At 42.8% G+C, this 27073-nt stretch overlaps 1 protein-coding gene across 1 annotated transcript in view; it reads right to left on the bottom strand.

Annotated features, from left to right (window-relative positions):
• Nucleotides 1-1634: 1634 nt before the first annotated feature.
• KCNK9 (potassium two pore domain channel subfamily K member 9) overlaps nucleotides 1635-27073 on the bottom strand; it is a 119689-nt gene continuing 94250 nt past the window's right edge. The window contains exon 2 of the mRNA XM_074943808.1: nucleotides 1635-3859. Within this exon, the coding sequence (XP_074799909.1) occupies nucleotides 3018-3859 (842 nt within the window). The 3' untranslated portion in view covers nucleotides 1635-3017. The remainder of the gene's footprint in view (nucleotides 3860-27073) is intronic.

Genomic DNA, 27073 nt, shown 5'->3' with positions numbered 1-27073 from the left:
CACCTTCTGTCTAAATGGTGTCCTACAAGACACACACACTCTCTCTTTACATTCAGAGATCTAAGGTTAAAAAGGAGTGTTATAATTATCTAGTCTGTCCTCTTTCATAACACAGGCCATAGGAATTTGACCCAGTAATTCCTGGACCAAAACCATAACTTCTGGTTGAGCTGTAGCATATCTTTTAAAAAGACAGACAGTCTTGATATAAAGACTTCAAATGATGAAGAATGCATCACTTCCCTAGGTAAGCTGTTCCAATGGTTAATTCCCCTCACTGTTAAAAATGTGTACTTTATTTCTCATCTGAATTTGTCTAGCTTCAGATGGGAGAATCTATAACTTCTCGGTTAGAACACATTACAACATTGAACTTCTATAATTCAAAACCTTGAAGAATTTTTGACAATTTAGTTCCATTTGGTGAGAAAAGAGATTTTTTTTCCCTTAATAAAAAAAATCCAACATTTGTATAACTTTTTCAAGTTTTTGAAAAAAGTTCTCCAAGCCAAATTCTCCCCTCAAAGGCAAGCAGAATTTGAATGTTCAAAGCTTTGTGAAACCAAACTTTTTGTTGATTTTCTTGGATTCCTACTATATTTGCCAGATATGCACAATGTGTACATACAGCTTATTCCTTAGTAGCAAAAGAGGACCACAATCATTTTCACTTTTGGGAGGCTCTTAGAATAGCATCACAAACAAAAACATATGTAACAGTGAGTCTCAGAAGACCAGTAGATCACATGTCTTGAAACAGATGTCTAATTGGTTATCATAGAGGTGGATCACAGAATGTTAAGACTGCTTTCCAAATGTCTACTGGTTTCAAAGCTTCTATCATCATCATAAGTCTTAGAGTCTATTGGGTGCTTAGAGCATGTCACTAATAGGCTTGTTAATTATGTACCCACAGTACCCATTAACACTAGATAAAAACGCATTTCCCATAAATTAGGCTAAAATGTTCATTTCAGTTCATGGTCACTCAGAACTCTAGTTTAGTGTTTCACACATATTATTGGAGGTTTTAATGTGCAATACCAGCATGATTTAGCAGAAATTCCCAGAAGAGGAAGTCATAGAAAGCTTTCAAAGTTGTGGATACTTGTGTGTTATAAGACACTGAAATTACAGACTTTGACTTTGCTGAATGATAAAAGCCAGAAGAAGAGAGTTGAAAGTAGAGGTCATTACTAACTTCTGCCCATTAATGCCCCTGACAAATAAACCGTAGGAAGGCAGTCAACATCCCATATGTGCACCCAGCTGTTGAGGTCAGATCTGAAATGGAGGTTTGCATGAATTTGAGAAAACTTATTATCCAGGTACTCTTAGAACTATATATGGGGGATTATTGCTTGTATACAGAAAGTATATACAAGTGTAATCAGCAAGAGAGATGATTTGTGCCAGATAGATAATGCTTCTTTGTACCTTAACCCTGAAGGCATTTTAAAAGGTAGGATTATTAATTCAGATGCACCACTGTACCCTGATATGGGCCCCGATCCTGCCTCCATTGAACACGAAGACAAAACTCCCAGTGGACCATATCCTGCTTGCATTCATTATTACAAACTTCCACTAGCATCAGTGGGAGTTGGACCAGGACCTAGAATATGGTTCTGTAAAGTCAGTTTGGTTCAGATCATTAGCTGGGTGGCAAATGATCCCAAAGGAACAATTTCACTTAGTGATATCATCAGCCTTCACTCCATCTGGCTAATGCAATCTGTTCCCAGTTTAACCCTTCAAAACACCGGAGTGCAATTGTTCTTGCCACATGCAGGCACATACTTATGCCTTTCAGACTAGCCCAAAAGCAAGACCATATCTACTACTGCAAGTTCCCAGTAGGCCAAAAACCATCAAGATACTGTTCCTTGAATTCTTCCTGAGACCAACAAAGGCTTTCCACTATTTACAAATCAAAAGCATTTAGAGACAATCATCATTATTTTTTTATTTATTTAAAACAAGGAATGCCTTGTCACTATTATATAGGAAAAAAATATACATCCGCCTATTTATACCCATCCTCATCCAAGCATTTCAAAAAATATAATTCCTATTCATGCAGGTAGTTGCTGCACAAAAAAATAAAATAAAATAATCGCCTTCATAATAATAATAAATTTTATAAATTGGAGCAAAGTAACAAAAAGAAACTCTATAGTTCCAACAATTTCCCCAATTTCTCTTAAAAAATTCTACTTGCACAACAAATTGTTGGAACAGTAGCAAATGGTGAAAGTAAATGTAGTTAAATCAATGATATTATTTGCTTTTGATTATTAATTCCATTGCTAGTTTTTCTTGTGTTTTTTTATAATGCATACCAGTTTTACAAAGTGCATGCTTTATTTTTATTTTATTTTATTTTTAATTTTGAACTGGCAAGCTAAAATGATCCATCTTTTCCTGTCTCTTTTTTTTATGTTAATACAATCTAAAATCTAGCATTCAAAAATTTATCATGATACACCTGGTATATTGACTGCTTATGACACATGCTTGAGTTGGCAAAAACAAAACAAATTGGCTCCCCCGTCCCCTATTCTTTTGGAAGCAGTCTAAAAGTTAAAAGCAGGCTGGAACACAATTGCTTCAAGGGGAAAAAAATTAATACCTGATGCATTTTTGTCACATGGCACTAGTTGTGGAATTGCACACACACGCACTCAACACACACGCGCACACGCACACAGCGACCTGCTTGAGAGGAAAATAGTTTATTAGGTCAGGAGTGCCAATGGCACATGAAGGCTCCCAGCTTTTGTGTGCAACTTTGGATTTGGTACCCACTTCATGTCACCTCGAATCCTCTGAAATCCACCGAGGGGGTAATGTAAGGCATACTTTTCTGGAACAGTAATAATCCATGCTTCATGCTCAAGAGCTGAGTCTCAGAGGAGGACTGGCTTTTTCTATTCCCTTTGGCCTCGCTCCGTCTCACTCAAGAAACAAAAAAAGTAATTGGGGGAAACAAGTAAAGCAAAAGAAGACAAATCACTTTAAATGGACTTTCGCCTTTTCATCAGCCTGTGGTTATCTGTAAAGCTGTGCAACCCAGGTGAGATGGAGCTAACAGGAGATGGGAAAAGGCTGTTTTTCAATGTGCTTGGTGAGATCTCTTCTATCTTGTAAGAGATGGAGTGAAAGTACTGAGGATTCAGCTTGGAGCTGAACGAATTTTGGTGCGACACCATCCGGCTGGTGTACTCATGGGACCTGTAACACATGCAGGAACAAACCGACTGAAGGTCTGTTACTTCGGCCTTGTACCGTGGCCGAACATGCTGGCTGTCCTCTTGGATGTGGATAATCATGCTGTTGCGGTTCCCTGCCAGGGATGCCCGCTCCTCGGCATCCCGTCTCTCGTCCTCACTGTTCATGGTTAAGAACCTGAGAACAACCAGATTTAGAAATGCCCCAATGACTGTCAACCCCACTAGAATGTACATAAAGCTAAAAGCCACATAGAGTGGCTTCTTTTGGAGGGCCCCTTTGGTCTGCAGGGCCACATAGTCGCCAAACCCTATCGTAGTCAATGTTATAAAGCAGTAATAGTAAGCATGGAAAAAGCTCCACTCCTCATACTGGGAAAAAGCTGCTGCTCCAATGCAGAGGGTTCCCATGCAGGAGAAGAAACCCACAGTGACCATGTTTTCCATGGAGACATCAGTGCTCCTCATCCCGCAGCACTTTTTGATCCGTTTCAGGAGGTACTTGACAAAGGTGTTCATGCGCTCGCCCAGGCTCTGGAACATGACCAGTGTCAGTGGGATCCCCAGGACAGCATAGAACATACAAAAGGCTTTCCCGGCATCTGTCCCTGGGGCAGCATGTCCATAACCTGGAGAAGGAAAGGAAAAGACAGGAGAGTCAGCAAGGAGGGGTAATTCCTTAAACTTCCTCATCATACCAGCAGAGCAAATCACCAACAAAAATAACTCAAGCACCCTGTCAACCCTCAAGTCTTCCCCAGGCAGAATACTCTCCTCAATGGAGAAGTCAAAGCCACCTCTTTCAAAGTCTTTGGAAGGCACAAGTGGCTCCTACTTTAATAAGGACTTCTTTGCTGCCGCAGCAGAGGAAAAGCTCAGCTTGGGAGTTCCTGAAAACACTGCCGTGATGAACTGCCCCTATTGTAACAGGGGGCTCCCAAAGCCAGCTAAAACCCAAGATGTGCATGTGCCTGAAGAAAAGACGGGATGAGGGAGTGGAGAATCTATTGCGTTGTGTTCCAATTTAAATAAAAGCCTTGTCCTTGTAAGCAAGCAAGAAGGGTGACAACACTGTTTAATGGCAAACAAAATTATATACAGAGTTCATTTGCTGGAGAAGTTTCACTTCCTTCCTGAAGGGTTTACTATGGTGTATAGCATAACATTCAACCTCCATAACTGGAAATGGATGTCTTCACTGGGGCAGTTAAAAAAACCAAAACACACCTGATACCTGGCATTGGAATGTGGTCCATTGCAAAGGCAGGGGATTTTGATGACCTCAAAGATAAGTATTCTCTGGCAGGAGTGATTCAGCAGTATCCAGAGAACCTTCAGAGGTAGAGAAACCATCCCAAACCTCTCTCCAGTTTGGTGGTGGAATTTTAACAAGCTTCTCCTACGGACCCTGTGACAGACACTCATTGCTAGAAGATTGTAGGGTTTTGAGGGGAGGGTTAAGGCTTATTTTTAATTACAGAGGAATGCACAATTGACTCAGCTCCTTCTACAGTTACTAGAAATGGTTGGAACAATTAACTATATCAGGTGACTCAGGTAGTCCAGGACCGGGTATGTGGTATGTTTCATGTTATATTAGTAGGGATATAAGAACTGGTTTGCATTTTGAGTGAGAACCTACCCAAACCTTCACCCAAACCAATGTGACCTAACTTTTTCACCCCACATTGTTGCACAAATCTGTACTACCTGCTAGGAGTGGGAGTGTGAAAATACCTAGATCCCTGCGCGGATACAAAATTTGTATCTGCACCTGATCTGCAATCTGCAAACAAAGTGCGTGGATATCCGTGGATATAAAGCAGATATCTGCAGATTTGCAGGGCTCTAAAAATACCTCAAGAAAGAAAGCTCTTGCAGGAATTCTTGTCCAGTTTTGCAGTCCTAAGAGGTTTCACAGAATCTAAGTGTCCTATTCCCCACTCCATTATGTTCAGAATATGACTCTTGTAGAATCAATGGAGATACACAGGTGTAAAGCTGGAGTGGAGAATCAGGTCTATAGATGGTCATAACCTAGTGAGCCATCTAATGCATCTCTTTGCCAGTGCAAGACACACACAGGAGGGTGGGATAAAGGTCTCAACTTTTAGATACTTATCCACACTGAATTTAATCTCAGTGTGGAATTCACTCCCATGCAGAGAGCTTGTACAAGGTCTTACTCACCACCTATTTTCCACTTAAGTCCTCCAAATAGGATTTAAAGTGGAATGTAGATGGTCTCTTGGCCCTCCACATAGGCGTGAATTTCTTTTGACATTTCCCCAGTCAATATTGCAGCCGTACTCTATTTTCAGCCAGCCTCTTGGCCCAAAAATTACCCATTTGCAATGTGCACAGTATGAATTGCAACTAGCAGTCAGTTAGCTACGCTGCTGCAGGTAACGGTAGTCAATTGTCCTGCACTTGGCTACCGATACAATGATCTATTAATGCACTTTCACCAGAACTCAGTACTGAATCCCATGCAAAGTAGAAAGAAACACTCATCTAGAAAAAGAAACAAAAAACAGAAACTACATCTTCAAAGAGCCAGTAACAACCTTTCTTAACTCAACTGCTACTTGCTGGCAGCTGGATGGTGATATAAAAACAAGTCTGCAAAAAAAAAATAGAAACAAGTTATTTTTAAGATTACAAAAAGAACAAATTGATTCACCTGTTGTACCAGACCTTGTTTTCAGCTCTTTATAATAAGCAGCTTCCAAATTTCCTGGGGGAATAAATGCCTCCCATAGATGGATGCTGGATTTGTTCCACCTGACTATCCCTCAATAAAGGCTATAATTGCCTCTCATTACTAAGATCAGCTTTTGAACTACAGGGGTGTTAATTAAAGCAAGGACATCTTCCCATTTTATAGCTTTAGTTACAGCTGATAAAGAGGAGGAAAGCTTCAGAAAATGTGATTTTCCAGATGGTGACAGAGATGGCAGTTGGTAGAAACAGCTTTCACTTTGGGCTCTAAAGAAAATGGTTAGGGATGAAAAAATTTTTCCTTTGAAATTGTCCAATCCCACTCCTTAAGGATCCTGAGAGACAATTTGGAAAGATTATAATAAATTAATATTATGCACTTACAGAGCATCTTCCATCCGAGTTTCTCAAAGTACTTTACAGACCCTGTAATTAATTCTGTCTTACAATACTCCTGTGAGATAGATAAGCATTAGTAGCCCCATTTTACAGATAGGAAAAGTGAAGCACAGATAGATGGTGACTTCTCACAAGGTTACACAGCTAGAAAGAGAATGCTTACTATATAACTTTAGCCTTTAGACCATACTCACTGCATCAATGTAGGTTTATACAATCTGATATATCACAGTGTGAACACAAACACATAGGACAGACAAGGCCTTTTTTATTGAGATGGAATCAGACCTTTAAAACAGGTCCATGAGTGCTAGGCAAAGCACATTTCTTTAGTGCAGACAAGGCCTTGGAGCATGCGTAGCTCTGTGGCACTGGCCTCAGAGATTAACAGTGAAATGCTCTGAACTTTATGAAGGAAAGGCAAAACTCTCATGTGCTTCAGCGGTGCAGAATCAAGCCATAAACACTGTAAATCAGCTAAGTTCTTTACACTTTAATAATGTAGGTCTAAAATTTAAAATGGGACACTGTCCCTTTTAATTTCAAACTCCCTCAGAGGCCCAATGTCAGAAGCGAGAGGGATCAAAGTTTGCCAGAAGAAAGTGGAGGATAAACAGTTTTAGTTTTTCTTACCTGTAAATAGTGTTTCTCCAGTGGATAAGGTCAGGCTCCAACTAGATGGGTTTTACTTACAACAAGCCTCGGTAGACACAAGCGACCACTTCAGTAGCAGAAGCTGATTGCCTAAACAGGGTGTCTAGAGACTCTTGTTAACTTCCCCAGCACAAATGCCACTGCACTTTATTCAAATATGAAGAGAAGTACTTACAAGTTGGGAGATGAGAGACACTGGGCTGAAATGAGCCTGGTTACAGAAATAAAGGCATCTGAATACACGTGGTATGGGGTTTTCAGCTTAGCTCATTTTCACCACCCTGAGAAGGGGGTGAAGGTTATGCAGAGGACACTAGGACCATGATATTGAGAAGACATCAATTTAAGAAGCTAAGGGAATGAAGAAAACCAGGGAACTTGGGCATCCACAAGAAAGGAGAAGAGGTCCATAAAGGTGACACACCATGTCTACACCAGGGAGTGGAGCACTGCAGAGAAGACAGCTCCTTCTGCCAGGTTAGAGTTTCTGCTTATTCTGAATGTGAGTAAGTTTGATGTGCCTGGGAGATGAGCAGTGGATAGAGCAAAGAGGTTTTGCTCTGCTCAGCTGAGCAATAGGATCAAACAGTAGAGAAGCCCAACCTGTGGAGCCTTAACTTGGAGCAGGGCCATATCTATCTAGGTATCTAGAAGGCTCCCATCACAACAGTATCTGGAATGGCAGAATGCAAGGGTCTGGTTAACAGCAGGCAGACATCTCTGAGTTGGTGGACTGGGAGAGTGATCCCTAACGTTTAAGGAAACATTACCAGATGGAACAGGGGGTGTACAAATGATTTGTATTTCACCTTGAATGGTGGGAACAAAGTGGCTTCTATACCCATTCTTTCCCTGTTACGCCCAGATGTTTGCTTAGGCTTCACTGATGGAATTCTTCAGTTAGTCCTGGTTTGGAGAAGGACAGTCAGGCATGAGGAACGTGTCATTTCTCAAAGTGTTATCCCTGTTTTGGGCCGATCTATGTCAATTGCAATTTCCTTCCCAGCTATGGCTGAGGTGATATGAAGGGTGTCCAGTTCCTCAAAACAGTCATGCAAAATGGTTGAGAGGTTTAGTCATGAGAGGCAGAGACTCGGGTCACCACAGCCTCATCCCAAATTGGTCACTGAGTTGCTTTCTTCTTTGCTGGCTCTGGGGGATGCTTCTGGTACTCAACTGCACTCGTGCCTAAGGACAATTCTGGAAAATCAGCAAGATCTAAACACTCTTGTTTGCTCCGGTCATAGCAGAGTATAACTTGGGAGGCTTGAGGCAACCTGCTTTGTTCCATTAAGTTGGCTGTTCCATTGCTTGCTTGTGCCCTTTTAAGTGTAAGGAAAAAGGAAACCCACTTAGTTGGAGGCTGGCACTGTCCAGTCAGGGAGAAATACTGGTTAGCTTCCTTTCAAGCTTCTAAAAGAGTAGTACAGACATGGTACTGGCATCTTAAAGTCCCACTAATCCAACAAGGTGAATTCCATTGAATCACATTGAGTTCCTGTGAGGAGAAAGACACTCTCAGGACAGCTGGGAGTATTAAAGCACCAGCACTAAGCAAACAAGGAAATGTAACTGTGATTATGCATCTTATCTCCTGGAATAAGCAAGACAGTGATAATTGGTATAATAAATTAAAAGGGAAACAAATCTTAAACATTCCCAGTGCAGCGTGTCTACACTGTGCCCACCTCATTTAGACCATTAGCAGTCCAGGGCAGAGTCTGCGTCTGTACTCTGTGTCCTGTGCTCTCAGTTCTTTGGCCAGGCGTGGCTGCATCCTAGGCCCTCGTATCAGACCAAGCACATGGTCAGTGCTTAACAAATCATCATATTAAAACTGAAAGGTACAAACAACAAGCTCTTTGGTATTTGTAATCAGTGTCAAACCCACGGTGAAGCTGCAGAGCTGCTAGGTTCATTCACATTTACAGCAGTTTTCAGACCATCTCGAGTCCCGAAGTAGCACAGTTCTCGGTGTTAGTCAGGGGGCAGAATTGTTTCCTGTGGGGAGTAGGTTTTGTTTCCTCTTTCCTTCTCATATCATTCACTGCGGTGACGGACACTTGGCATCTCTCACCGGGCCATCTCTTCTTTGACAACAGCACGTGCAAAAAATGAACTGTGCCAGCCCCGTGACTCAACCCTTTCTTACTCATTCTGGCTGCAGCTCCGCAAGGCAGAAAATGAAACGGGAATGATGGCATCTGCAACTCAGACAGGGAGGCATAATTCAGATAAAAAAGCCAAACTGATGTCACAGGTTCACTTCAGAGGCGTATCTACGCCAGAGAAAGTGCCACAGAGAATTACTGGCACTTTTCTGACTTCAGCGCCTCCGCTTCAAATGGGAGGGAGAGGAAGCCATCCCGGGCAAAATTTTCTGCAAGATTGGAGTGCTAATCCCAATTCCTGGCTGCCTTCCTGTTTGATTATAGTCTGTTGAATTAAATTTCCCCTCCGAGTTTCTGATGGTGTTATTACTCTTCCTGTCTGTTGCATAGCATAGCTGCTGCATTCCACCCCAGATGTGGCTATGTATCAGTGATGACTGGAGTGAAATCCAAGCCAACTAAACTATTCAGTGACCCAGAGAAAGAAAAGTAAACAAATCAGATTCCTGTCAGAAAAGCAGCAGCTCTCCATCCAATCTGTGCTCTGAGCCTGGTTCGCCTGGATGAAAGATGCCTTGTTAATATAGCCATCCTCCCTGGCATTCAAGCACACAGTCTGGAAGTTATTTTTGACTCCTCCCTCTCCCTTGTCCCATATATCCAAGCCATCTTTTTGTTCTGTATTTGTACAGCACCTAGCACAATGGAGCCCTGGACCATGACTAAGGCTCCTAGGCACTGCAGGAATACAAATAAATACAAAATAACAATATCCAAATCCTGCTGCTTTTTCTTCCTGAACATCTCCAGGATCCACCCTTTTCATTCCCTTCCTACAGCCAGGTTCAAGCCCTCAGTATGTCTTGCCTCAACTACTGCTACGTCCTCCCCTCTGGTCTTCCAAACGCATGCATTGTCCACGTATAAAATGCAGCGGCTAAAGTCATATCATACCACAACACGATGGCTCTCTCTCTGTACAGGGTGACGTGGTGACATGTAGCGATGTCACACACTGCTGTGAAGATGTCATTGTCACAGATGGGAACCCTGCAGAGTTTGGGGAAAGTCCACTGCAACCTTCATCTCAGGGGGGTGAGTGTCAAAATCTTAGAGGTATCCCCGATGAAGATACCATGTATGAGGGTGGCTCAGTTTATAACCATTCCTTATCTTTCCTCTGCTACTGTACACCCCACCTTTCCCAATAACCATCCTTCCTCCCAGGATGCTTCCTACAATCCACTCTGATTCATAATATAAGTCCATATACACTGTTTGGAAATTACACTGAACAGTTCATGTTATATCAGGGTCCACAGGGCGCAGCAGGTGACTCGTGTGGCTTTGTTCTCACTGGGAATCTTTCTTGTTGAACTTGAATCAAGTTTTTTAAGTTGCTCACATAAAACAAGTTTAAATTAGCCTCAGCAGAGACTTGGCTGGGTCTGTGGATCCCTCCAAGATATAGGCAGGGACATAACAGGCAGGAGGAATGGGCTGCTTCTCCTCTGATCGGCTAAGTTATATGTCAGGTTCCAGCCTGAGCCATTATTCGTGAGGGTGGGAGGCCAAGCCAGATCTCTGTACATCGTGAGTCATGAGACAGATAACTGCCTCAGCCTGCAAAATTACCCCAGGAGCAGGAATGTCTGAAAGCAAATTGGAGAGACTGAATCAAACGCCTGCCAGCAAACAGAACAGATGACAGCAAAGTAGCAGGGATGAAACATTCCCTCAAAAGATAGATCACAGATGCTGTGTCAGCACATCCCTGTCCTCTTCAAGTCACGGGCTGGTTTCTTCAAAATCTTGTTTCCTCAAGCGCTTTTAGATCATGTTATGGCCTAAATTAATTGTACAGAGTCTTCTCTACCTAGATCTTCCCTGGCTTATGAAACTTGTGCCTTCTGTTTTAGCAAGGCCTGTTTACTTATTGTAATTGTTTCCTTTCACATATCTCTGTGTAGCAACAAGATGCCCTAAGCACCAACATTTCCAATCCATGTAATGTACATGTGCCACGCACGACAAATGGTGGCATAAATACCACTGCCACAACTGTTACCCACACATATTAATAGACTTCTTGTTAGGTGAGAGAAACCAGCAGCAAAGAACACGCACTTAAACAGACACTTGAGAAAATAAACAATGCTTCTGTTGCTCAGTAAAGCTAGCCAAGCACAGGCTCTTCTGGACAGCTGTGGGGAATAACAGTGGCAGGCCATCAACCAAGAAAGCCTGCTGCACAGTGCTGAGCAGAACTCCGTGAATCAACAGCCCCTCCTGATCTCAACTGCTGTGCCTGCCTTTGGTGGGAAGATACCTTTCTTAGATAATCTTTGGGTACTGCCCCACCAAGGGCCACATTCATGGCCACATTTAGGGGCAGGCAACCCAGGTGACCACCTGTGGTGCCAGGCTTGGGGGCCACCAAGCTCAAAGTGCTGTTTTTGCTGTTAGCATGAATAAATACAGATTTACAGATCCTAGCATGCAAATGTATTGTGTTATATGACAGGAATAAATCATGCATGTAAATTGTGCATCAAAGTCATGAAATGGGCTACAAATGCAATAGAAATAAGGTATTCAAACGTTTAACAAATGGAGAGGGGGCGCCAAAGACGCTCCTTGCCTGGGGCACCATCATTTGGTCTTGGGCCAGGCTGGCCACACTGATGATTTACCAGTGGCTTGAGGGCAACACTTAATGTGTGTAAATTGAAGCTAAGTGAAGCCAAACTCTTTTTTAACACAGGGCTACAGGTCCACTGCTATCAAGATGGAGTGTTGTATGCAAAATTCAGAGGTCCTGGTATATTTCCTGATGGGACTGCCTTTGAGTAGACTCCCCAGTACTTTTCTAGGTGGTCAATGCAAGCAGCACACTCAGCCCCCACCTACAGGCCACCCCTACTTCACCCAGGGGCCTTTGAGAATAGTGTTTTAGAGGTAGCATTTACCCTACTCTCTGCCATGCATTCAGGGTGTGCATAGATACATGCAGGTCAGACAATGTGGCCTTGTAGGTAAATAACCAAAATATTTTGAGGAAAGATGGAGCCAGTGAGATGAATTAGTTAAAAACAAAACATTAGAAATGGACAGAAAATAGTGAGCAACTTCCAAAAAAGGTTTAAAAATAAAAATATCTTGCTTTTCAATTAAAAAAAAATCTGAAAAATGCAATTTTTGAAAACCAACACATGTATATGGGGGTGGGGGATTTTCATCATATAACTGGAACGTTGTGAAAATTTTTGTTTTCAAAAAAGGCTGTTTACATTTTTTTTCCAATGATAATTTTTGACTGGTACAGCAAATTATTGATACCTATTTTGTAATAGTAAGTATGCTGGCCCCTGTAGGCTGTAACCCATAATCTTTATTGCCTCAATTCTGCTGTATCTCATTATCTTGTATATTTTCTTTTTTACTGACAAGGTAGGAAATAACTGGGACTGCCAACAGTTCTCTTTACCCTTTAATAAAAAACCTAATAAGTAAAATGTCCAATGTATCTGTTCTTTCACACACTGTTCTTAGAGTCCTAGAAATCACGGACATGTTAGCTAACGTAGTCCAGCTCCCAGACAAAGCAGAAGGACTCCCTTATGTATCTCCACTAGTGTTTTGTCCAATGTCTTGTCTAATCTGAAATGTTTTAAGTGACAAGGTTAGTTCAGAGGAAGCCTATGGAAACTAAGGGCACAGAGCCTGCCTCTCTCTCTTTCTTCCCCTGCTATTTCACCTCCATTCCTCCCATTGTGTGTGCTGTCTCATCTAACTCCTCTCACATATGAGAGCAGACATAACTGGAAGCAGCTTCTTTGTTTTACCTCACAGGAGACATGGCAGCTGCATCTCCCCAATGGCATGATGCTGCGTATAGAACTCAGACTGTCGAGAGTTCAGTGCTGCAGCCAGGATTGGCTGGGATTTTTCATGACTAACCATACTCTTTTGAATGCCTACTCCAAAGCCAATTCTGTTTCATCCCTCATTTTCCCTCTCTATGCTAACATCCAATATGTGCTGGAACCCCACAGGGCTGGCTCCAAGGGGTGCTGGTGCAACATCCCAAGCAAAGTTTAGGAAATATTAATGCCGCTTTCCCAGGGATGGATGGATGGATGGATGGATGGATGGATGGATGGAACTACACCTGCAGGAGTAAGTGCTCTGATAGCTCTGCTCCGCAGAGGTGCCAGGGTGGGACACGCTTCTCAGCTGACAGAAGCAGTGTATTCTGTCAAGTCACAATAATAATGAACACATCACTTCAAAGCTTGGAATGAACATTAACTAATTCTCATAACCTCCTTTTTTATTTGTTGCTGCTGCACCCTGGGCCTGATTCTCCTCTGCCTTGTGTCGTCACTTCTGCAAAGCAACTCTTTGGTGGCTTCAGACCATTCCCAGAGGACAAGTGTCCGTACGACAGAACAGCCATCACAACTAATATCTTGCTGACCTTCTCTGCAGACATGCCCTCAACGTAAAGGGTGTTGCAACTGAGCTGTGCCCTCCACACTAGCCTCCCCAGCGCAGAACTGAGCACAAGCATGAGGCACCATGAGGGCCTGTGCTGACCCTGCTCTTGGGAGAGAGGATACCAGTCTTCCCCAGACTGTCCACCAGGAAACTTTCCCCTGACTTCAATTCACTTCAAAAAAAAAGAAATAGACAATAGCAACAGCCCCTCCATCCACCCTAGGGATCCCACCACCCTGGCACCACGGTACCGACCACTGTGGGGTCTGCAGCTTCCAAGCACTAAGGGGCTGGGAAGAGGGAGGGAGTCCTTTATCCAACCGTGAAAGGGCACTGGCATTTCAGGGATGGGGCAGAGATTTGGGCCAATTTGATGCTTCTAACCAGACCACCCTTCCTGACTCTTTCCTAAACCGACCATGATTTTGCTTTGGATTTCCTGCTGGTCGGTTGTTGACAGTTTGCCTGGACTACAGCTGAGCCTGGGCAACTTACTAAAGAAACAAACAATGCAGCAAATCAGCAGCCAGATGCCTTCCCAGGATAAGCTCATTTTGGACTCAGTATACACCAGGGGGAACTTGGAAGAGTCGCCCAGCTGGCATGCTGGATTCTTATAAAGAATAACAATCCTCCAGTCACCGGGATGGGGAGTCACTGGATTCAATGGCAAAGGGAAGAAAGCAGCTGACACTGAGTCTCTGGGTTCAGAAGACTTGCGTGCATCACAGTATGGACTATGTAATCATTTACAGTGGTAGGGCCAGATTCTCCACTGCCTTGAACCTTGTGCCATCATTTACCAATGTGGGTGCAAAATACCAGGATTCAGATTTGGCAGCATTTGACATCCCCTTTGCACTGATGTAAAAGACTGTCCAAAATGCAGTGGATAATCAGGCCTGTAGCATTTTTGAGTCCAGTTTTTCCCCACTCAGCTCACATTCCCTCCATCTGACTCTGTTCTAATTGTTGTTAATTAGCTCAAAGCACTTTTAGGAAGCCGAATTCATACTTAGTCCCTATATCCCTTCTCTCCACTTGCTCCAACTCTTCCTTCTCTGAAGATGTCACAGGTTCGACCCATGGGTCACATCACAGACGCTCCCAAGACAAATCATGCCTAGAACAAGATCTCAAACTGAAGCGAATCATAGAGACAAGTAAGAAAAGATCTATTACATCATGTTGTCCATTCCCAGGGGCAAGTGCAGGCTGTTCCGTACAGTATATTCTCCAGGGCTTTTCCAGTCTTGTTTAAATGTTTGAAATAACAGGGCTTCTGCCATTTACCTTAGGAGATTAGTCCACTGTCCAGTGGATCCTACAATTAGGAAGTCTTTCTGCTATGCAGCCTATGTTTTCTTCTGTTCTTTTTCCCGTAATTATTACGTCTATACCCCCATACCCCAGACACAATTTCTCTCCTTCCTTGCTGTTTAACTCCCTTGAAATACTTGTAGATAGTTATTGTCTCTCACCATAGTCAATAAGCTTTATATATTGAGGAATTCACGGCACAATTCTGTACTGAAATCAACAGACGTTTTACAGCTTTAGATTACCTATGCATATTTAGTTTTTAAATCTTTCCCCACATGCAAATCCTTTCCTTGGTCATTCTTATTACTCTTTTCTTAATTCCCTATAATCTTCAGAATCTTTCCGAGCAATGTACACAGTCGGTCACATGATGACTTTGCCTATGTAGCTCCAAAGGGCCACGTCTTTTTAACTATCCCATTGCATTACAAACTCATATTGAAATTGCCATTCATTATCACCGCTAGGTCTTATTTGTCATCACTGCTTTCCAAGAATCTTCCTCTCCCCGCACATCTGTGATGCAGACTAGGATTTGTTTTCCCCTAGTCAGATATATATAGGACAATAATAAAGCATGATTGCAGAAGAGAATGTCCAGTTTGCCTGTTTCACCTCAGATCTCTGTTCCATTGAACATATATCACTGAGATATGTTTATAATGAAAACAAGTTTAAGTTTATTTAACAAAGAGTAGAAATTCAAGTGATAGCAAGTAGAAGTATTGGAAACAGATGGTTACACATAAAATAATATCATAACACACAGTCTAGAGCCTAGACTTACTTAACTAGATACTTTCCTCTCTTATACAGCAATGCTCACCCAAAGTCCTTCCCGTGTTTTACAGCCAGGCTTTGCTCTGCTTTTCCGTTCATGAGACAAGTCACCCTGTCAGCTTGCCGCCTCATAAATCTGATCCCCTCCTGCTGTTTATTTCTTCCTGTAAATTCCCTCTTTTAAAGCTTTCACAATCACTCGATGAGCATTTGGCTCAGTATGCAAACAAGCATCCACCGGGCTGGATTTACACCTTCGTGCCCCTCAGCACAGCATCTTCAGTGCCCCTCCACCACCACCTACAGCTGATCTTCGTGTTGCACACAGTTTTAGAGAGGTAAGGTGCCCCTAGAACGCCGGTGCCCCAGGCACATGCCTACCGTGCCGAATTGGAAATCCAGTGCTGAGCATCCACTGTGAGCCATCTGATGCCCAGCACACACATGACCAGACAGAGGGATAAGCATGTGTTACCTCCTGTTTGAAATCGTAGAATCATAGAATATCAGGGTTGGAAGGGACCTCAGGAGGTCATCTAGTCCAACCCCCTCCTCAAAGCAGGACCAATCCCCAACTAAATGAACCTGTCTGAGACATGTCACCTCCTGGTTACATGTCTGAACATCAGAACTTTCAGTATAGACACGTAACTCCTTAAATATTATCTGTACACACATTTCACAACCATTATGATGTCCAATGAGCTACTGGCTCTCATTAGAGACCTCATATGCCACCCTTTAGGGAATTATTATGCATATATTCAACTCAGAGGATCCCTGTAAATCTCTGTGCAACCCCTGTGCCCTCTGTCAGTTGGCACCAAGAGGCCCCTGGATCACAGAGTTCAACTTGCTCAGAATTCAGTTGTGATGTGCTGGGAACCCTTCACAAGGGCAGGGGCCTGGGCATCTCATGTCTTGCATGAGTCAGCAGGCCCATTTGATTGGTATGTCTCAGTAAGAGGGTAAGTACTTTTGTGAAGGAATACAGGGGCTTGTGGGCTAATGATCCCTGCAAAGTTACAAATGAATTGGGCTTCTTCCTATCCTGAGCTGGTCTGAGAAATGTGGCGTGGAAGCTGTCTGGAAAGCTTTCACCAAAAGGGTCACAGGTGTTGAACCTTAAAGACTCTAATTAAATATGTGTTGACAAAAGCAAATCAAGAAACAGAATGTTTTAAATGTCAAATAAAAATCACTTCTGTCTCCATTAAACATTTCATCAATACCTGTGATGACATTAGCCTACTGGTTCTCCTGTAGACCACAGAGTCTTACAAAACGAAGGTTGAGGAGAGATATGATTGCTCTCTATACACCAGAGAGATAAATACCAGGGAGGGAGAGGAGTTATTTAAGTTATGGGCCAATGCTAACACAAGAACAAATGAATATAAACTGGCCACCAAGAAGTTTAGCTTGAAGTGAGATGAAAGTTTCTAACCATCAGAGGAGTGAAGTTCTGGAACATTCTTCCAAGGGGAGAAGTGGGGGGGAAATAATCTAACTTGTTCCAAGACTGAGCTTGATAATTTAATGGAAGGTATGGTCTGATGAGACTGCCTACAATGACATATGGTCCATCCGTGACTGCCATTAGCAAATATCTCCAATAGACAGAGACAGGACACCAGATGGCGGGGAGGGGCTCTGAGTTACTACAGAGAATTCTTTTTCAGTGTCTGGCTGGTGGGTCTTGCCTACGTGCGCAGGGCTGACTGATCACCAAATTTGGGGTCAGTCAGGAATTTTCCCCTGGGTCAGACTAGCAGAAACCCTGAGAGTTTTCACCCTCCTCTGCAGTGAGGAGCACAGGTCACTTGCTGGTATGAACTAGAATAAATGGTGGATTCTCTGTAACTTGAAGTCTTTAACTCAAAATTTGAGGACTTCAGTAATTCAGCCAGAGGTTATGGACCTACTACAGGAGTAGTGGTTGAGGTTCTGTGGTCTGCAATGTGCAGGAGGTCAGACTAGATGATCATGATGGTCCCTTCTGGCCTTAAAGTCTGTGAGTCTTGACAGTCTTCCATGGGAAGCAGTGTGGCATCACTAGCTGCCTTATATAGCCTAGTAAAACTGAGTGCATCCAGTTAACCCCCTTTGAGAGAAGCAGGCTGGTAATCTACAGTAGCATGAGAGGCTGTCACAGGCAGTCAGAGGTCGCCTATGATCTCTGTAAGGTAGTGATATTTTATCTCTATTAGGCTCCTTCTTTTCTATGAAACTAAGATTTATAAAAGCATAAAAATTGCCTTCTTAGGTAGTTTCCAGTGCATTTACAGGCTTAATTTGTTTTATTTTCTGCTGTATCTGCCATAAATTGCACACCCGGTGTAAAAAAAAAAATCAAGCTTTGCGAACTCTGAGAAGAGGCCTGTACATGTGTGGATTTTGAGTGTGGTGTCGCCTCAGCTTTCAAAGAGATGCTATGGCTTTCCACATTCAAGACGAAGGATAAAGGAAAGGCTCTGTGACTTCCCTTCACTGGGCTTGGGCTGGTCTACACTAGAAAAGCCATATTGGCATAACTATTGGGGTGTGATATTTACCGATATAGTTACTATATTGGTAGAAGTCTTGTGTGGACACCATTATACTGGTATATCTTATATCACATCCCAAATGGAAATAAGCAATACCAATATAAACACTTTTATACCAGTATAGCTGTATCCACATTAGTGGGTTTTGCCACTTTTACTACAGCAATATAGTTAAAGCAGCAAAACTTCCTAGAGTAGACAAGAACTAAATTAAAGGAATGGAAATAGTGAGTTCACTTCTAAGCACGCTAGTGAGGAGGAACATAAAGCGAAAGGGCTAGAATGTCTTCGTAAAATGGGGATAATAGATTAATCTGTTATTAGAACTGAAAAAGGTTCAGAAAAGGGCAACAAAAATTATTAGGAGTGTGGAACAGCTTCCTTATGAGGAGAGGTTAATAAGATTGGGACTTTTCAGCTTGGAAAAGAATTGACTAAGAGGGGGGATATGATAGAGGTCTATAAAATCATGACTGGCGTGGAGAAAGTGAATAAGGAAGTGTTATTTATTCCTTCTCATAACACAAGAACTGGGGGTCACCAAATGAAATTAATAGACAGCAGGTTTAAAACAAACAAAAGAAAGTATTTCTTCACACAACACACAATCAAACTGTGGAACACTTTGCCATAGGATGTTGTGAAGGCCAAGACTGTAACAGGGTTCAAAAAAGAAGTAGATAAATTCATGGAGGATAGGTCCATCAATGGCTGTTAGCCTGGATGGGCAGGGACAGTGGCCCTAGCCTCTGTTTTCCAGAAGCTGGGTCTGGGCAACAGGGGATGGATCAATTGATGATTACTTGTTCTGTTCATTCCCTCTGGGGCACCTGGCATTGGCCACTGTCAGAAGACAGGATACTGGCCTAGTCAGACCTTTGGTCTGACCCAGTATGGCCATTCTTATGTTCTCAGCCAGTTCCAATATTTACAAGGAGTTGAATTTCCCAGTTTGGAGGAAGCTGCTTTTTTAATTTTTTACTTCTGTGTCACCACCCTGTCATGATCAAGAGCTAGCCAGTGGTCAAACAGCTCTAGGCTTTGAAAGGCTTCCTGCAGCTACTGGAATGATACTAAACACCACTGTCCCGGGTTCTAGTTTCTCCAGATCACTGACGGCTTCCCTTATGTCAACAGTCAGAGAATTTACTTTACATTCCTCTGAAGGAAAATCTCCCAAAGTTGTCTCACTCTTGCTGGCAAATCTAGATTGGACTGCTGGGCAACTGAGTACTTGCCCAGTGAGACCAGTCACTGTTTCCCCAGAAGCTGTACCTGGCCTCAAGCACCAGCGGTGCTCTGACATGCAAAGCCTAGCTCATGGTCACCCTGCATAACGACCCAATGGCGATTCAATCAGATTTACATAAGGAGCTGGGTCAAAAAAAGTACATTTCATGAAAAACCATGAATGAAATAAACAATAAGGTCGAATTTATAGAAGTTGATTTTTTAGGGAGCGATTTTATACAGTCAAATTGTGTGTCCCAGGGAATACTCATAGTGTAGACCAGGGCACACTAATTTCATAGTGTTGTGTTCAAAAACCTTCTTTCCATTTTTTGGGTTTTTTTCAAAGAAAATTTTCAAATTTTTAAGCTGCTTTTTAAGAAAGCAAAAACAAAAAATGTGGTTTTTAATTTAAGGTTTTTGTTGGTTCCTCCCTACCATTTCTCTCCCAAAAAACAGAAAATGCAAAGAAAAAAAATTGGAAAACCACAATAAAAGTGTACCCAATTTTTAAAAAAAAGTTGCAATGTTTTATTTCAAAAATTTTCATATAAAAATATTTTGACCACAATGAACATTTTTCACGAAAATGTTAATTTTGATCAAAAAGGCATTTTTGTTTTGAAAAAAAGTTAATGGGGAAAGGTTGACCTGTTCTATTTATATATAACTGGATCCAAGGAGGCAGTGGTAAGGTTTGGATTAGGCTTACCCGATCAGGGTTCCAGCACATTGATCAGAGTTTACCTACATGGAAATATCTAACAGAGTAGCAGCCGTGTTAGTCTATATCCGCAAAAAGGAGTACTTGTGGCACCTTAGAGACTAACAAATTTATTTGAGCATAAGCTTTCATGAGCTACAGCTCATTTCATCGGATGCATGCAGTGGAAAATACAGTGGGGAGATTTATATACACAGAGAATATGAAACAATGGGTGTTACCATACACACTGTAACAAGAATGACCAGGTAAGGTGAGCTATTACCAGCAGGGTGGGGGGGAACCTTTTGTTGTGATAATCAAGGTGGGCCATTTGCAGCGGTTAACAGGACCGTCCAAGGAGCAGTGGGGGGTGGAGGAAATAAACATGGGGAAATAGTTTTACTTTGTGTAATGACATCCACTCCCAGTCTTTATTCAAGCCTAATTTAATGGTGTCCAGTTTGCAAATTAATTCCAATTCAGCAGTCTCTCCTTGGAGTCTGTTTTTGAAGTTTTTTTGTTGAAGAATTGCCACTTTTAGATCTGTAATCGAGTGACCACAGAGATTGAAATGTTCTCCGACTGGTTTTTGAATGTTATAATTCTTGACGTCTGATTTGTGTCCATTTATTCTTTTACGTAGAGACTGTCCAGTTTGGCCAATATACATGGCAGAGGGGCATTGCTGGCACAATGCCCCTTTCTTCTTTAGGGTTTACAAAACATCAAGCCTTTTCCATGCCAGCCTGCGATACGCACAACCTACTGTAAGCTCGCAGGAGGCAACAGAGTGAGACACACCATTTAATCTACCTGACTAGGCATAAGCAGAATAATCCATCACTTTTGTTTTCCATTCCCAGGGAATAGGAATAGACAAACTGCCTGGGATAAAATAGGAAACCACCTTCCAAAGTTTAGCTCAAAACTCTAACCTATTCCTTTCTCTTTAGGTTTTAAAACTATTCTCTTAATCTGTTTAACCTCATATTTTTCATTTTCTTTCACTTCAGAGTTCCTGGGTTCCAGGTAGAACAAAAAATAAAATGGACAAAATATTTCCTTCTGGTATCCATCACTCTCATATCTAAGCTGCTCGAAAGCATTGATTATCACAATTATTTATTATTTGTATTGCTTTAGTACCTGGCAGCCCCAGTCATTGCGCTTGGAGCTGTACAAATGCAAAAAAAAGTATGGCCCCGATTCTTCATAAAATGCCTGTGAAGCTGGGCATTTTCATCCTCCCTTTACAGCGAGAGAATGCCAAAGCTGGAGAGTGGGACAGGAGGATGTGTCTGGGAATGATGGGATGAAACAATTAAAGTAAACATTTAGACTGACTTTCAGGAAAGACTGTCTGATAGGGAATATTCCAAATAATAATTTCAAGGACAATGGAGGAAGTCCATCATTCGGGACATTTAAACTTAACGTGGGTGAAACACTAGATGATGCACTGTAGGGACCACATCTGCATTTACAGGGAGATTGGGTGAGATAACACAATAGGTCTTTTCCATCTTTGATTTCTATAAGACACATTCTCCTCTAAGTTTCACCCTCTGTAAACCCAGAGTGATCCCACTAAATTCAGTGAAGTTACTTAGGTTTTGCTCAGTGATTGACATTCCAAACCTATGATGTCGTCCCCTGAGCTCTTCCCACAGCACAGTACCAAATGATATCATCGCTGGCAGGCAGAAGGACCGTAAAATATGAATATGTGGCTTCTACTTGACACGAGCTGAGCCTGAATCTAACCAGCTTGGCCAGAGTGAGGCTCCCTTTCAGCTTGACTAGCAGAACAGACACCTACGCAGGTTAAGTTTGAGTTGTGGGAGTGTGCAGGGCACCCAACCTATGAAGCTGGTGTTTCTATGGAAGGAGCAACGCTCCTGTGTGTTTGCTCTACAGTCTGCCCATCAGGTGCCAAAATGTTTATCTTTTCTTTTTTAATGCTGCAAGTGTACATCCTGCTCAACCCCACTCCCCAAACACTGCCCCCAAGATATACCACGCACTCCTTAGGCCAGGGGTTCTCAACCTTTCCAGACTACTGTACCCCTTTCAGGAGTCTGAAGCCCGAGTCCCGCCACCCACGGCTGAGGCCCAAACCCTGCTGCCCAGGGGTGAAGCATGTAAATTAGCTTTCTGGGTCCCCCTGTTGCATGGGGCCCCAGGCAATTGCCCTGCTTGCCACCCACAATGCCAGCCCTGCACTTGTGACCCCCTAAACCCATCCTGTGACCCCCATGGGACTCACGATCCCCAGGTTGAAAAACACTGACCTAGATGCGCTGATGTACCCCCTGGAAGACCTCTGCATACCCCAGGGGTACACATACCCCTGGTTGAGAACCACTGCCTTAGGCCAAACCCTCATTGCAACAGGAGTTGCAGGTGCTCAGCAACTCTCAAAATTTGGCCCTGAGAAAAGCCTCTTAATGGGGTTAGTGGCGAGAAAGGTTCCTTGACACAATGTTCCCTAACTGTGTCCATAGCAGGTTTTTTTTCAAGGCTTTGAAGTAAAAGCTCCATTTCCAGGCTCGATGCAATTTGCGCTGCTCCTTATTTCTTTTGGCTCTCCATTTCCTTTGAGGAGTCCAGGCCTGCTGGATGGAGCTGCTGGCATTGCACTTGAACGCTTGCGCAGAAAAGGCGGCTATTTCCAAGCACTGCACAGTGACTTCCTGACTGAGCAGCAGCAGAGTAATAAGGTGGGAGACATTTCCTTTACCTTTGAAAGGTGCCAGTATTATTCAATTTGGAAGACTCTGTCTCGGAGGCAGAACCCCGACAAGCAGCAGAACATCTAGTGCTAGTGGTTAATCAAGTAGGTGGGCCGCAGATAGCCTAGCAGACAGAGAAGCTGCAAATACCCCTCATCAAAGGGAAAAATCCTCTTTGGAGGCACTGCCCTCAAACACAGATCTCCTCTGTCCCGCATCCCTGCTCCTCGCCTCGATTCCTTTCTTGCTCTCTTTCCCTTGTCCCATTCCCTCTCTTAGTCCCTTCTCTTTCATTCCCATTCCCTATTCTCTTCACACACACTCTCTCTCTCATTCCTCCCTGCTGCCTGTTCCTGTCTCTCGCTCATTCTCCTGTTCTCTTTTCTCCGTCCCTCTTTTTTTTCCCCCTCACACCAGGGTCTCACTCTTTCATTCCCCTCTGTTGGCTACTGACAGCATTTACCTCGCCAGGCAGCACACAGCAGTTTGGGGAACTTTATAGCCAATAACCACTTCATACAACAGTTGCTCTATGATCATAACACTTGTCTATAAAACATCTTCCTCATCTTCGCAGAGGGGATTAATTCTGGCATGATAGATAATAAAATTAGCCATCCCTGGCAGAGGGAGACAGACCGGCAGCGTTTACAGATACACAATTAAACGACATTTGCGCAAGCAAACTACAGCAAAGCTAAGAGGAGATGAGCATCATGAAGCTGTTAGAATGGGATGTGAGGCAACTGTGTCTTGGTTAGTTCAGGCACTTGAGTGTGTTATTTCAGAGGCAATACAGAAAACTTCCAGGCACAGTTGCCCCCTCCCTGCCTCGTTAGCCACAGAGAAGCACATGTAATCACAGACGATGGAATGCAATTTGAAGTCGCTACCAGGTCGGCAGCTTTGAGGGTTACTCAGGGAGTGGCCTGTTCTCTGAGCTGAAACGTTAACCCTGGCAGGGATTCTGGAACATGCACACAGACCACAGATTTTCTTAATTACAGTCATGCTCACAAGCGTCGCAAAAGGACCTATTTCTGAATCCCTGAGCCGGATCCTTGGCTGGTATAAGTCATCAGACCTCCACTGAAAGTCAGAGGAACTACTTTGATTTGCACCGGCTGGAGATCTGGCCTCACAGCCCGTATTTTGGAAAAGCCCATGCATGAGAGCTCGCGTGGCTGTGTTAGTGTGACTGCGAAGGCGTTTGGTTTTAAAGAGGCCTTGTCCAGGAAGCTTTTTGCCCCGTGACAGGCGCCTGTACGCAAACACAGACAGATGGCAGCTACCAAGTTTCATTTTCATTCCTTAGCAGTCTTTGGTGAGCGCTGTGCAAGACTCAGCGCTTTTGCCCCACGAGGTTCGTGTGTACAGTGTCTGCAGCCTCAATCCAGGGCAGTTCATACTAACCTTCTGAGGCATGGTTTAGGTATGAAGTTCAAACAAAGTGAAGCTCAGTCAGAAAGCTGAGTTTGACATAGTTTCACATCACAAACCATCCAAAACCACTCTTTCCGCATGATCTCAACACAAAGTTATGACTCGAGAGTGGGTCAATGGATGTTGAGCCTTGGTTTACTTAAAAATGGGCCCTGGTTTGCAAATGTGACACACTGGCACAGCGTGTCAAGTCCCACTTTAGTGGCTAGTCCACCTAAGAACACAAGAACGGCCATACTGGGACACACCAATGGTCCATCAAGCCTGTATCCTGTCTCTGACAGTGGCCAGTGCCAGATGCTTCAGAGGGAATGAATAGAACAGGCAATTACTGAGTGATCCATCCCCTGTCATCCAGTCCCAGTTTCTGGCCGTTGCAGGTTTAGGGACACCCAGAACATGGGGTTGTGCCCCTGACCATTTTGACTAAGGGTCATTGATGGACCTATGCTCCATGAACTTATCTAATTCTTTTTTAACCCAGTTATACTTTTGGCCTACACTACATCCCATCCCATGACAACCAGTTCCACAGATGGATTGCATTCAGTACATCCTTATGTTTGTTTTAAACCTGCTGCCTACTAATTTCACCAGGTGACTCTGGGTTCTGTGAAGGGATAAATAGCACTTCCCTGTTCACTTTCTTCACACCATTCATAATTTTATAGACCATACCTTAGCTGTCTCTTTTCTAAACTGAACAGTCACAATCTTCTTAATCACTCCTCTGATGGAAGCCATTCCATATCCCTAATCGTTTTCATTGCCCTTCTCTGCACATTTCCAACTTTAATATATCTTTTTTGAGATGAGGCAACAAGAACTGCATGCCGTATCCACGGTGTGGGCATACTATGGATTTTATATAGCAGCATTATGAATTTTTCTGTCTGATTTTGTATCTCTTTACTAAAGGTTCCTAACATTTTGTTAGCTTTTTTGTCTGCCACGACACACTGAGTGGATGTTTTCAGAGAACCATCCATGATGACTCCAAGATCTCTTTCTTGAGTGGTAAAAGCTAATTTAGACCATTATTTTGTATTTATAGTTGGGATAATTCTTTCCAATGTGCATTACTTTGTACTTATCAACACTGAATTTCGTGTGTCATTTTGTTGCCCAGTCACCCACTTTTGTGAGACCCCTTTGTAACTCTTCACAGTCAGCTTTGGACTTAACTAACTTCAATAATTTTGTATCATCTGCAAATTTTGCCAATTCACTGTTCACCCCTTTTTCTAAATCATTTATGAATATGTTAAACAGCACAGATCCTGATACAGATTATTGGGGGATCCTGCTATTTACCACTCTCCATTATGAAAACAGACCTTTTAATCCTACCCTTTGTTTTCTATCTTTTAACCAGTTACTTGTCCATGAGAGGATCTTCCCCCTTACCCTATGACTGCTTATTTTGCTCAATAGCCTTTGGTGAGGGAACTTGTCAAAGGCTTTCTGAAAGTGCAAGTACACTATAGCCACTGGATCACCCTTGTCCATGTGCTCGTTGTCACCCTCGGAGCATTTTAACAGATTGGTGAGGCATGATTTCCCTTTACAAAAAACATGTTGACTCTTCGTCAACATATTGTGTTTGTCTATGTGTCTGATAATTCTGTTCTTAGCTTCAACCAAGTTGCCTACTACTGAAGTTAGGCTTACCAGCCTGTAATTGTCAGGATTGTCTCTGCAGCCTTTTTAAAAAATACTCATTACATTAGTTACCCTGCAGTCATCTGCTACAAAGGCTGATTTAAGCACTAGGTTACATACCACAGTTTGAAGTTCTGTAATTTTATATTTGAGTTCCCTCAGAACTCTTGGGTGAATACCATCTGGTCCAGGTGAATTATTACTGTTTAATTTATCAATGTGTTCCAAACTCTCCTCTATGGACACCTCAATCTGGGACAGTTCCTCAGAATTGTCACCTAAAAGAATGGCTCAGGCGTGGGGATTTCCCACATATCCTCTACAGTGAAGACTGATGCAGAGAATTCATTTAGCTTCTCTGCAACAGGCTGATCTTCCTTAAATGCACAATTAGCATAATGGTCATCCAGTGGCCCCACTGACCGTGTAGCATCCTTCCTCCTTCTGATGTACTTTGAAAACAGTTGCTGCTAGTTTTTGCATCCTTACTTAGTTGCTCTTCATGTTCTTTCCTGGCCTGCCTTATTATACTCTTACACTTGACTTGACAGAGTTTATGCTCCTTTCTATTTCCCGTAGAAGAATTTTTCTTCTCATTTTTAAAGGATGCCTTTTTGTCTCTAACTGCCTCTTTAACTCTAGTGTTTAACCACGGTAGCAGTTTTTTTGTCCTTTTACTGGTTTTTAATTTAGGGTATACATCTAGTTTGAGCTCCTATTATGGTGTTTTCTAAATAGTCTCCATGCAGTTTGCAGGCATTTCACCCTTGTGACTGTTCCTTTTAATTTCCATTTAACTAGCTTCCTCACTTTTGTGTCGTTTCTCCGTTTGAAGTTAAATGCTCCTGTGGTGGGTTTTTGTTTGTTTGTTTTTTTGTTTTTTGTTTTTTTGTATTTCCCCCCCACAAGGATGTTTACATTTAATTACAGTTTGGTCGCTATTATTGAGCGGTCCAGCTATACTCACCTTTTGGACCAGATCCTGTGTTCCCCTTCAGACTAACTCAAGAATTGCCTCTCCTCTTGTGGGTTC

This window comes from Natator depressus, chromosome 2 (assembly GCF_965152275.1).
Source record: "Natator depressus isolate rNatDep1 chromosome 2, rNatDep2.hap1, whole genome shotgun sequence".
Lineage (NCBI taxonomy): Eukaryota > Metazoa > Chordata > Testudines > Cheloniidae > Natator > Natator depressus.
The sequence above is the reverse complement of the archived record's forward strand: the minus strand, read 5'-3'. Positions and strand labels throughout refer to the sequence as shown.